The following is a 13802-nucleotide window of genomic DNA, read 5'->3' as shown; positions in this document are numbered from 1 at the left end:
TCCAAATGAGAGAGGTCCGACAAAGCAACAAAAGGTTTCCAGACGGGTATTATGAGGAGCTGACCACGAACATGGGGGGAGATACCCAAGAATAGGAAACCAACGCTGACGAATGGACAACAAGTGAGGGACAAGACGGACAAGGACTAATCAACTGATGAGACACAGGTGAACACAGGCAGGTAAATTACAAGACAAGACACATGAGAGAGAAACCTTCAAAACAAACAGGAAACTACAAAACTACAAGGCCCATTCAAAGCCAGCTGACTGACAGCTTGGCCCTTCAAGGAACAGCTAAAGAATTGTTATTCTCTCATTTATTTCTCTTAATATTTTCTGATGTATCTTCTTATTCTTTTATTTTACTTTATTCTTTTTTTATGTCACTCTATGACTCCATGATACCTAACTTACAGTATGCTCTCGCTAGACAAGACATCCAGTTTACAGCCACAATACAGCATCAGTAGCGCAGATCTCAAAGTCTGGAGGAAGAGCAAGGAAGCTGCTCACATCGGGGCCAGACAAAAGTCACAATCTTCCCCCCGTTTATCACCACCTGTCGCATGAAGAAGGTTCAGCTGAAGGTAACTACAAATGAGCCACATACATGATAACCTGCTGTCGTAAGTAGACATTAAGGTACGATTATTCTGCCCTATCTTTAATTCCGAGGTCATGTATGAATCTCTTTAATCAAACTGATGTCAGGATGTTTTCCATCAAACTACAGTTCACCTGGTGGACATCCAGGATAGGATATAAAAAGATCACATGGTATAGATGTATCCCTTCAACCTGAGTGACGCAGGTAAAGACCAGTGTTAATCAAGGATAACTGTCTGGACGTTACACAATCCTGCAGTGAGGCATCATGTATTGATTCCAGAGAGGCTGATGTAATAGGGTCTTCTATTAAGCGGAGTGCAGGTGCACAGCCTCTGCTGAGATTGAGGAGTAACTGAGTTTTGCCACCTATGATATCGAAGCCTTTCAGCTTTTAGCCCGGGATTCACAGAGGGAAATCTGATTTTCATATCTATATTCCCACAGCGAGCGTCTCCTTTTAGCCACAATCAAATACATTGAACATGGATCACATGGCTGCTGCAGGACTCATGTTTTCAGGGGATGGATCTTCACTGATAGCACAAATAAACACTTTGTCTCCAGGATGAAGTAGGACTTGCTCTGAGCATAAACATATTTACATCGTCCACCAGTCATAGGGGCCACTACAAGGGATACAAAAACATTACTGTACTCTAAGTCCTGATTTATTTGTTTATTCAGCATGTATGCTTTTGTGAGCGTTCGATCCATGTTTTATCCTTTAACGTTGGTGACTTTCTTACTTCCTGCTGTTCGAGCGCAGCAGTAATTCTCTATTTCCTTGTTTTTATCAGATTTCTGACCCACACCACAGCCTCCGGGGATTTTAAAGACCAAACATTCCTGCCGTCAGATGGTTCCCACACCATTTAAAGACTGGTATTCACTCAATTTAATTATTATCCCTCCAGCAGTTGCCCTGTAGAAAGATTTCAATTTAGGTTCAGATGTAGTAAACAACACATCTCTTTGCCTTACATTCACTTGATCTGATTTGAGTGCAGCGCCTTTTATGCTTTTCAGTTTCTCCTCTTTTCAGTGTGTTATAAAGGTTCTTGTGTGTGTAAAAGAGCGTTAAAGTTAAAAAGGTAAAAGTCCACACCAACAGAAGCTCCTGTCTCCCACAAAAAACACTGTTCCCGAAACGCCTCGTCAGCAGTCTTTATTTCCGTGACTCTGTGACATCACACTACCTCACAATATCACATATTTGCATAATGTATGCCTTGAAGCTGGTTACAACTGGCATGTAAGTATTAATTAAGCACCGCTGCTCTGTTGTTGTTTGTGGCGCTGACTCAGGTGTGTGTGAGCTGACCAATCACTGGGTATTCTGTAGCGGGGTCCTTAAAGTGACAGGCGCTCAAACAGAGCGTTTCAGACCGAGGGGGAAAAACAGTATGAAAAGACTGATGTGATCTTTTTTAACATTAAATGATGCAGACCTCTTCTAGTAGTAGAAATACAATACAATTATAAACCTGAACATGAAGATATGTCTCCTTTACTATCCTTTTGAGGAATCTAATGTAAAGTGTACTATGATTGATGTACGAACGATGTATTTAACACGGTATAACATTAGTGAAAATACTATTCTAAGCCACCATGTGAGATGCAGTTATAATTAGCAGCATAAAATTCAGAGTGTTTTCTTTTCTCTAATGCTGTACTTCAATAAGAAAAGCACTATATTCCAACTATTTTAATCTAAATCATATTTTGAGAGCAATTCAATCACTACAAAATCAAACAAATACTTAAAATGTCCTTTCAACACATTTCAATAGAATTATAAATAGACGTCTTATTTGATAACAGTAGCAATCTCTTGAAAAATGGATTGAAAGGCCGAGACGTTTCCAGGGGAGGTTACTGCGGAAACAATCGGGTGATCCTGGTCTGGTGCTCGGTTGAAATGAGCACAACTATCGCAACAATGGCAGTTTCAAGGCTTAAGAAATGTTAGCTAAGTGGGCTTAGCAATAATGATAGTGTTAGTATTAATTGAAGAAAGGTCACTAACTAGATCTCCATGAATGAATGATTAACCGTACCAAGCGCTCTGATAGCACCCTGTTACCACGGAAAGCAGTGGTTCCGGTTACGACATGACATGCAGCAGGATTCAGTGGAGGCCTGTACAACTTTCTTTTTTCTCCGATTGTTTAGGCAAAGTCTGCCATTGTAACAGTATTATCTTCACAAAGGCAGACGACACCCATCTATATGCAAATTAAACCTAACAACTACTCACAACCCTCCAGAGTACTCACACACAAAATGGTCTTATATATTTAACAGGCTGCAAATGATATTCCAACTAAATATCATATGTGAATGGTTGGCCCACATTCATGTGTGTAATGTACAATTTTGGCAAAAACTGCTGCCAAGGACTTCTTCCGGGTTTCTCTGAGCCTCAACTCTCGTTTTAGTTTTAAGCAAAGCATAATTGGACAAACAACAAATTTTGTCCGTAACGATGCCAAATATAGACAGTGACAGTGGATGAGCCTCTGAATATATGACAAAACTAAGCTTGTTTTAGTCTGTAGGACCAAGTGAGGATTATTTAGAACACTTATACAATACCTCACTTTTATATTTATTTTTTGGGATTTGATTTTATTGATAAAATGTGCAAAACCCCTGCCTGTTGTTGTGGATAGTTGGTCTGGTCTGAAGCACGACGGAGAAATTAAGAACAGAGACACTACAGTTGCTGTTTTCCACAGCTTCAAGGTTAATTATGGGACTGCAGCTGAATTAAAAATTCATTCTTTTAACTAAATGATGAACACAGAGGCAGAGAAGTAGTCATCCGGCAGACAAAAAGACTACTTGAGCTGCCTGTGAGGAGGAAGTGTTGTAGACAAGACTAAATTGACCGTATAGACACACTGGAGGAACCGCGTGAGCGTGAAGAGGAAGGACAACGCTTCGACGTTATTAGAATGCAAATGTGAAGCCACTGTTACTGCGGCTGTATCAAGATCATCTAATTTAGATTCATATACGACTCTGCTGTGTCTGGAGTTACAGACAGGTATTGAAGTACACTCTTAGACAGACATCCTTTAAGTGAAGCCTGCATGGCCACATGAAGAGGAGGTACCTTTAATCTTATGGCGTCCACGCTGCGAGGCCGACTTTTGTTGAGTGTCATCCGTCCTCTTTGTCCCCTCATTTCCTGTTACTTCTCCACTGTCACTACCAAAATAAAGGCAAACACATCTGTGAAACAACAGAATGTGTATGGAAAATGAAAATGTCATTGGCGCGATAACGTCAAAACCAGCTGCAACACCGAATTGTAATTGTTTATGATTAACTGTCGAGATCAGTGGTGTGCACAAGGGGTGGTCGTCCCCCCTCGTGGCCCAATTGTTGAAAAACGCGCACTAAAGTGCCCTCCTGGTTGTCAAAACACTCTAAACTGCCCCCTTGGCTGGTTAAAACATGATAAACTGCCCTCTTGGGTGGCAAAACACACGCTAAAGTGCCCTTCTTTTCGCCCCTGCCCTTCAAAAAGTCTGTGCATGCCACTGGTCGAGATAAATTCAGATTGAGCCTATCGATAACCCGTTTACCTCAAAAGTCAAGAGACAAGCGTCACTTTTATTGATAAAGAGCACTGACGTCAGTAATTCTGGCCCTAGTAACAAAACTTCCTGCGAGCATAGTCCATCACAGACAGCGTCACGACTAGATCGTTACATCACTGCAGCAAGGTCAAAAATTTAAAAAAACACAATAGCTGTCTGACAATAACTTTGCGTAACTGTACAGCAGAACAGCTGAAACCCTTCAGACACAGTGCTACATTTCTTTAAATGGCAGCAGAAGAAACTTTTTCTCGTGCTGACATTCACGTTTGAACAAGGTCGTTGCTGTGTGCTCAATCATTGAGAAACTCTCAACATCCCCGTCTATTCAAGGTTTCCTGGTTTTTCCTCATTACTCCACCATCTGTGTAGCTGCACCACGAGTGAAGTGGGCTTTTGCCAGGGATGCTACTTGACACTAACTCGATTTCCAATGGCCACATGGTGTCTTGGTTTATAACAGTGGTAATCAAATTATGAGCCCAATTATCAGCCTGAGGAGCAACAGTTTGGAATGGGTCAGCTGCATCGCACTGCGCTTTTTACTGTGAACTCTCATTTCTGTTGACCGTTATGTAAAATGGGACTTCAAGTGAGGTCTCTAATGATGAAGCAGTCAATCATAACCCTCTCAGAGAAGTGGCAGTTTGCTAAAACATCGTTTTCAGGCTCAGAGTCCAGTTTAACTCCGGGCACGCTCTGTTTAAGTGGAGTGGACACCATATTTAATGAAGGTGTGCGATTGTGTATGTGTTGGCCGTGTGGTCAACTGGCAACCTGAAGGCGTCCCCCCCCCCCCCCGTTTCTTGGGCCAATCTTTGCTGGAATGGACCCCGGCCATCTGCGACTCTGCGCATGATGCACACAGATTACTGATGGACGGGTGATGGTGTTCGTTTCACTCAGTGCTCATGAAGTTGTTAGAAAGTAAACAAAACCATGAAACACATCCATTTCCAACATCCGTACGCACTGGGAACCGCCTTAGGACCTTACCATGCACAGTATGAGGATCTACTCCAACCATAAGCCAGATGCAGTGAGCATCATCGTCGAGGGAATCCCCCGAATCACTGATCCGACAACCTAGCCAGGGCGTGCTGACGACTCCTCTGGGTGACGTACCCCCTGAATTTCAATTAAACCTTCCCCAAACTTTCGAAAGTCTCTCTTAAACTTTTTTATTGTGGGACTTGATATGCTGCACCTAACAGCTGACCTTCAAGTTTGTTCTAGCCTTTAGGGTAAAAAAAACACAGCTGTCGGTATTTACACTTGTGAAAGGCTGTTTTGTTGTACAGTTGTACTGTGAAGGTAAGCTCAGGTAAGCTCAGGTCAGAAGTTCTGGTACGTTAATCGCTTTTTTTCTTTTTAACCTTGAGACATTTTTACACTTCCACAATACTGAAATGCACAGAAATGTTAAAGTACTTTACGACTCATTGTCACTGACAGCATGTTTGGACCTGGGAACATTTATTTGCAGCCGTGGAAGCAAATATGTCCCTTTTTCTTTATTTGTTGATATGTTAGCCAATCATTTGATGGACACCTAAAACAGAGAAAGGCAAAACTGGTCAAAACAAATAAGACCGAGGTTCTTCCCCTGCACATGTGATGGAGTCGCCGTGGAAAATAACATCTTCAACCTTATCTGACCAACTTACCTGCAGCTGGTCTTATTGAGAGACAACCTGCTGTCCAGATTTAAAATAAAATGCCTCCTCATCCTCCATTATGTTTATTTGATAGTAATGATAGTTTGATAGTATATGTAGATACGTTGGTAGCAAACAATCAGCTACTTTTTAGATACTGTCAACAAAACACCCAATAAGGCTTAACTGGCCTTGATCTCTTTAAAGAAAGGAGTAGCTTTGGAAACAAAGATGAGCAGGCAGACAAATGATCAAAGTCTGATATATTATGAGATAGGAGTAATTATTTTGAATTGTAGGCTTTGTCATTTTGACTCACACCTCTTACAATGTATCCTATAATGACAGGACAAGACAAAATCTCCTTTTCCATGCCCTCTTATTCAAGTCCGCAGAACTTGGTGTGATTCAAGAATGTAAATGAAACGATTAGATTAATATAGACTCGGCTATATTAAACACACACAGATACAGCCTGTGTTATTGTGATCATGCGCAGTGTGGGTGGGTTCTTAAGAAAAACAACTTTAAACACGCGCTACATTGTACAAACTTATGATACATTACTGAGAAACGAGTAGTAACGCGTTACCTCAGTCTTTTGAGGCTTTTAACCATAATTTCACAGTGCAGATTATTTCATTCCTCAGTTTGACATCAAGTCTTAGTAAACGCACACATCTCCTTCTGTATCTGGTGTGCGGACGCGCGGTGAGACATCATTAACATCATCTCTCTGTTTGAGGATGTCGGTGAGGAAAGGACGCGCTTCCCTCTCCGCTCCTCAGCCCTCCTCATCCGCCCGGCGCTCAGACTCTCACAGGGCAGGTAATGCGCTCTCGGTGCCAAACGGGCTGCAGTGCGCACCGACGGTCGCTGTTCCTCCTCGGAGACGGTCACTCCGTCCGTGTGTGAGTGATATTGTTTTAGTTGATGTGGATATAGCGGGGAACGAGAAGTATGTCTGTCAACAAACTTCCGTGGAGGCAGAAACAATGAGAGGAATCTGAACATCTCACTCTGGATCTGAAGGTGAGGTTGGTTTGATTTTGATTTTATGATGATCTTAACCGTTTTCAGTGCGCAAATATCAGCTTCCTCACCAAAGGCTTGTGTATATATGTGTGTATATTTCTGTTATGATGTCTTTTTAAAAAAACAATAATAATAACAACCCAGTGATTGAAAACTGCGTTTAAATTCCCAAAGCACTTTTTATGGCGGAATCAGCCACAGATTCGTGAAATACCAGAATTTATAAGGCAGGGATAAATGACTCCTGAGAGTCCGGTTTGTGTCGGGAGGAGACAAATAAAAAGATGATTTTTAATAATGATAATTATAAGACGCAGTTGCAGGAGAAACCTGTAGCTGTGGTTTATGTGTTTAGTATCTTTTTAAGGGGAAAATCCAGGATCAGGCTCCTGAAGGCGTCTTACCTTCACCTGAGTATCATCAACGTATGCAGTTTTTTTTAAATTATAATTTTCTTTTTACTTCTACTCCACTACTTCTCACAGGTTTAGTTTCATAGTTTTAACATTTTCGTACCCTTCTTGAAAAAACAAAAACAAAAACATGTCTCTCTATTTTCTTCATTCTTCTAAATTTAAATCTGCAATTTAAAAACATGTTTGATCGTCATTCTGAGCTCATGAAATACTGACTTTAGAAGAGATACATGGTTCTCTCTGGACATACATGTATAATGATAAAAATATCAATAATATATGATGATCTTGATAGCACATGATGCAATTCTGTAGATTAAACTACCCAGCAGTATATGAAGTAGTTAAAATGCGCTCAACACTCATATTTTTAATACTTTAAGTACATTTTTCTGATAATACTGATATTTTTACTTGGTATAAGTACTTTAATTAAGTAAAGTATGCCATTATTTCTTCCAACAATGTCTGTCACGCTCAATACTGTAAATACATCCATCTCCCCTTACAAGGCTCCCACACATGTGGTTTTAACATATAAGATCATAGTCGCTCCTCCTCTGTAATGCAAGTTGGATACTTAGTAGGCATCAGTGCAATCTTGACGGATACGTTCACCCAGAAATGGACAGTCATTATGCACTCACCCCCATGTGATGAAAAAGCCAGGGGAGGTTTTTGTTGTAATCATTACATTTCCAGAGCTTCACAGCACAACAGTGTTGCAGCATTCTCCTGAACAGCTGAGGTAGATGGGGATTGAAAAAAGACAAGCATTAAAAGGCTCCTAACAGCTCATCCAGAGTGATGCTCGTCTCTGACGGCGCGTAGATATCAAAATGATTTGAAAAGACATCATTTAGACTTTTTTTCAGATCTGAAATCTTCACTGTAGCTGCTGAGATAAAAGCATTTGAGATCCCTGGGATGACACCAGACAGGCTGTATGGAGCCATTTTTATGTTTTAAGACAAAGTCCCCGTCTACTTCAGTTGTTTCTTTTCTGCTGTTAAGCTCCAGAAATGTTTTGCGTTGAAGCAAAACCTCACTGACTGAATTATGACTGAACTTTCATTTTTTGGGTGAACTTATCATTTAACTGAAGGAAATGTTCGCTTCCACAGAGTCACAGCCGTCTGATGCCACAATTTCCACCAACTTCTGTTATTTATTATTTTTTTTGCCAGACTGTTGCCTGTAAACTAATTCAGAGTAAGATTCAAAAATAATTGACCTCGTCTGCTTTGCTGAAACTGGTGTCCATCTTCTTACAGAGTGACTTATGGGGGCTGTCGGCCATGGATACAGCGGATCAACTGAACGCGACTCAAATGGAAGAGCTGAAATCTTCCAACTGCTGCGTGACTGCAGACACAACGCACGACGAGAACTCACTGGAGCTCGACGACAGCACGAAGCTGGTCGGGGTTCAGGTCGTTCTCATCCTCGCCTACAGCACCATCATACTGTTCGGGGTCACCGGAAACTCCCTGGTGATATACGTCGTGTACAAGTTTAAAAACCTACGAACCGTCACCAATTTCTTTATCGTGAACCTGGCTGTAGCGGACCTGCTGGTGAGCATGCTGTGCCTGCCTTTCACTCTCGTCTACACGCTGTACGGCGAGTGGAAGTTCGGCCAGGTGTTGTGCTTCATGCTGCCCTGCGCTCAAGGCATGGCGGTCCACGTGTCCACCATCACCATGAACGTCATCGCGTTGGACCGCCACAGGAGCATCGTCTACCACATGGAGACCAAGATATCCAAAGACCTGTGCGCCGTGGTCATTGCCATCACGTGGGCCGTCAGCGCCCTGTTGGCCAGCCCGCTCGCCATCTTCAGGGAGTACGGGACGTTCGATCTTTCGCCGGACACGTCTATTCAGGTGTGTACGGAGAAGTGGCCGGGAAGCAGCATGAACGGAAGCATCTACAGCATCTCGGCGTTTCTGGTTCAGTATGGCTTACCACTGGTTATCATTTCCGTCGCCTACATTCGCATCTGGAATAAGCTGAAGAAGACTTCCGGAGGTCGAAATGACCGCCACCAGCGCAGGAAGAAGACCACGAAGATGCTGCTGACCATGGTGGTGGTGTTCGCCGTCAGCTGGTTGCCTTTCTACGCCTTCCAGCTCGCTGTCGACATCGACAGCACCGTGTTGTACATGGAGGACTTTAAGCTGCTTTACACCGTGTTTCATATCATGGCCATGTGCTCGACGTTTGTCAATCCCATCCTGTACGGGTGGATGAACAACAACTACAGGACGGCCTTTCTGTCGGTGTGTAAGTGTTACCAGCCCTTCAGTCTGAGGCTGAGATGCTCCAAACGCAGAGAGACGCAGAAGGTTGAAGACAAGGTTTGCACGGATTGCAAGTCAACAGATGTCTAAGTGGGACAGTCGGTTCATCAACGAACGTTTGAGGAAATGTGAAGTTTGTATTTGGTTTTGTGTTGACTTCTTGAAACGAGGGATGATGAAAAAAAAGGGCTTCAAAGCTTGGGACGTACCTGCTCTCATTTTAATCGACAATGTGAGTCAAACTATGATAGATGTTTTCAGTCTAGTCTTGATCTATTACGCGATCTCATCTTAAATCTGAGCACAGATGAGTCAATCTTTGGAGCGCTGGCCATTTTTTGTCTCGCGCTTTTATTCACAAAGATTTTCTGACTGGAGTCTCTCTGAACATTGTTCTCTTGCAGCCCAGTCGAGTTAACCTTTCCGCAAACATTCACATTCATGCGTGTCGTGCAAAGACCACATTTCCTCATTAGTGAGGGTGAAACTGGTTATTCTTCAGGAGACCTCGGGATAATTTCCAGCCATGTTTGTGGCGCCAAAACATCACCTTTTCCCGTGTTTTTTGTTCCTAAACCAAACCAGACCATCAGCATAGCGCTGCCGCAACATAAAAATGAACCTTGGACATAAAGAAACATAAAAATGGAACGTAAAGAAATGTCATAGGTACAATTTCAAGGATAAGTTCAATCATTATCTACTCACCCTCATATGTCGATGGAAAATTCATGATGATTGATGATGATCTGGAGCACCGCAGCATTCTCCTGAATAACTGAAGTATACAGGAGAAATTATTGATTATTGACATCATTGACACCCAGTCGAGCTTATGCACCCACGTCAGACAGGGTGCGAGATTTCAGCTCTAAAAGGTGTAAATAATGTCTTTTGAAATCATTGTACGATTTCAAGGCCTCTGCAGACTTGGATCACAATGGATGTGCTGTATGGAGTCACTGCACGTTCACTGCAAGTCTTTCACACCTTGAGGCATGAAACTACAATCCCATCCTAGAAAATTAAAAATTATCATACGAAGCCAAACCTTTGAGATTCGACCCGTGACGCACTTCTGCTGTCGTGTTTCCAACTGTGACCCTTCAGGATAAAAGTCCTTTTCGGCTTCAAGCTATCACGTGACGAACCTGACAAAGAACCAGCCTATAAAGTATACATCATGGTAAAAAACAGAAGAATGATGATTTGCACGTACACATTTATCACTTGAAATGAAACTCGCATGTATCTTCTCAAGCTGTAGAAAACCTGCTCCTCAGTTAGTCATGTGAGTCACTACTTTCCACTCTGTACATGCGCCAAGATGTGTGCAGGAACGTTAATTGCGGATTAACATGTGAATGTCCCTACATAATGATGCAGTCCGTAATGACCTCTCACAGCCTCGTTTCAGGTTTCTGAGTCCCTGCCATATTTATGACAAGTGACACAGAGGCACACAGTCCCGGACATCGACAGAGAACATGTGACAATCAAATACCTTGAGCTTGAATAATTCAGCTCAATCAATCAACCATTAAATCTTCTGCAGAATGGTTAATGAAGACACTTGACCTCGCCACATACGTCAAGAGCCTCCGAACTTGAGTTTAGATTTGGAGACAGTCATCTTCCGTCATTTGACATGTAGTCACTCACTGTAGCATGGATTGTTCAACCTTAAATGATTGAAGTAAAAAAATATTATTGTATTCTTTTGCTTTAGAATTAGAGCAAGAACAAGACTTGATTTTTATATAATAATACCGAAACCAGTACTAGGGAGGAAATCTTCCAAGACCAATGAATTGGCCGATGTCCACAATTTCTTTGGCCTCAGTTTTTTTGGCTCTCTGCAGTTTCTCGTTGTTCTGTGTCTTTGCTCTGGTGAGGTTTGGCCGTAAAATACCACAAACACGACTGGAGGATGTCCCAAGTTCTCCTTAAAAAAAATATCCAATGGTGTCACGCTTGCAAATGTTGGAACACAACCTTTCCGCCTGGACTGTGTGAATGGACGAGTCATTTGCCGAAATACTAACTGCCAACATTTCACCCTGACGATTGATGGTGGATGAGATCGTGTGTATCTGCTGTAAACGTCATGGGTCAGTTTGTTTTTATACTTGTGTTGTCGCTTTTTTCTAGAACAATCACATCAGCTGGGAAATGAAGTGATAAAAGCAAGCTTTTGTACAAATTTGCCAATATTCATGTGCCATCAATGTTGAGGAACTGTGTCCGATTAAATGTTCTTTAAGTTAAATGTACTGCTGCTGTTAACAATCAGGAATTCATCAAATAATGAAGGACCTTAATTTAATCCAGCCAGCGAGGGTCCACGTACGTGTACAGTCACATAGGCACGAGTGCCTAGAATTCATATATGTATATTTTCACACGTGGGTGGTTGTTTGTTAGTCACATTATGCAGTGTATATCCTGTAATGCTAATGCTGAGATTAATGCAACCAAACAATGCATTGTACTTAGTGCAATTAATAGGGCGCTTTCAAATGAAACTGAATTTTAAACAGGCAGCTACACCAATTTCGACAAAACATAAGACAATTTGAGAGATATCTCATCTTACTAGTGTGCATCTTTGCTATATTACAGGCTCATTAAAGGATAAGTTCACCCAAAAAAGAAAATTGGGTCATTATCTTCTCACCCCCATGTTACGTAGCCCACAAAACATTTCTGGAGCTTTGCAACAAAACAGCGATGCAGCATTCTCCTAAACAGCTGAAGAAAACAACAGAATGGCTCCATAAAGCTCGTCCGGCGTCATCCAAGTCTCCGGAAGCTCTGATATACCAAACTGATTTGAAAAGATGTCATTAATACCCTTTTTAAAGCTGAAATTGTCAAGCACACAGCTTGTCTGAAGTCTGTATGGAGCCATTTTATGTTTTGTTTCTTTATGTCCACCTCTCCTTTAACTGTTGAGGGGAATGCTGTGGTGCCGTTTGCTGCGAAGCTCCAGAAATGTTTTTTTGTGGACTGCCATGTGGGTGAGCAGACGATGACCTCATTTTCATCAGTTTTTGCTTGAACTTACCCTTTAAGTGCTTCTGGCTAACATGTTGGTGAACGTATGTCCAAACAACGAGTCATTGATCAGATGACTAATCTCTGACTGAAACATCGATTGTCGCCTGACGATGAAACGAACGTGACCGCCAACAAAATAATCTGCATCTCAACAGACGCCCGTGTGAAATCCCTCTGACATATGAGAAGTCGGATTGTCTTCGCAGACCTTTTGTTCGTTTTGGCTGTTGAAAATGATTTTAAAATGAATCGTCGGGATTCAGACATAAATGGACTCATGATGATTTCCGGTCCTTTCAGGCGACGTTGAAATACTGCAAATGTTGCTCTGTGGACACTGAATGGAATGGTGAATTCTACTGCATGCTGACATATGGAAACAAATAAATATCTTATTTACATGAACTTGCAGCACTTGTCATGACACACACGTACAAACCACCACTTTAATTTCTGTGTTTCAGCTTTGACATTTATGGGGGTCCGAGCTGCAGTGAAAGCGGGATGCAGATGTTTATGTGTGTGTTTGCATTATGGGCTCAGAGGGAAACTGAAATAGTTCCTCCTCCTCCCCGGCTTGTCTTTGTTTGAGGCGAGCGTCCTAATTACCACTATTTGCTTTTACAATGATTGCACCGGTGCTCAGGTTTTGAAGAGCCCTTCCTGTTGACCAGGTCCTCACTGACTTGACTCTGTGCAGACGTGAGGGGCCGAGCGACTGGGGCATTAGCTCCCCGTGTCCATTTTTAGTCACCCTATTCATGGTGTGTTCGGCTCCAAATCAATAATTGTTTCTTTAACTGTCTGACGTTATTGAGCAGCTGCCACGGAGCCTTCTCCCTGAGGACGACGAGGCATGCTAATCAGATAAATGAACAATAGCTTTGAAACTAATTAAATTCCTCCTTGCTCTCGTCTTTTGGTTTTCATAAGAAAGAGCACTTACGTCACTCCCCCATGTCTCTCTCTCTCTCTCTCTCTCTTGCATCAATGTGTATTAATATTTGATTAATGACATTTTCTGAGTAGACTTTACATCGATTTTTTTCAATAATTGTACTTCTGCGATGAAACGCTTGGGTGGAGCCGGTAGTGAAACGCAGTGTG

General features: G+C 42.1%; 1 protein-coding gene across 1 annotated transcript; it reads left to right on the top strand.

Moving 5' to 3' along the window:
• Nucleotides 1–6893: 6893 nt before the first annotated feature.
• On the top strand, nucleotides 6894–13040 carry npy2r (neuropeptide Y receptor Y2). The gene is made up of 2 exons (XM_030413498.1): nucleotides 6894–6913; nucleotides 8607–13040. Exon 2 carries the CDS (start codon nucleotides 8631–8633, stop codon nucleotides 9723–9725), a length of 1095 nt encoding a protein of 364 aa, XP_030269358.1. The 5' UTR covers nucleotides 6894–6913; nucleotides 8607–8630; the 3' UTR covers nucleotides 9726–13040.
• Nucleotides 13041–13802: the final 762 nt, after the last annotated feature.

Source organism: Sparus aurata, chromosome 1 (genome assembly GCF_900880675.1).
Source record: "Sparus aurata chromosome 1, fSpaAur1.1, whole genome shotgun sequence".
In the NCBI taxonomy this organism is placed as follows: domain Eukaryota; kingdom Metazoa; phylum Chordata; class Actinopteri; order Spariformes; family Sparidae; genus Sparus; species Sparus aurata.
Note: the sequence above shows the minus strand (reverse complement) of the source record. Positions and strands in the feature narration are given on the sequence as shown.

Bases quoted from the DNA above. Each gene is read 5' to 3' on its own strand.
- npy2r (XM_030413498.1), top strand. From the start codon at position 8,631: ATGGATACAGCGGATCAACTGAACGCGACTCAAATGGAAGAGCTGAAA.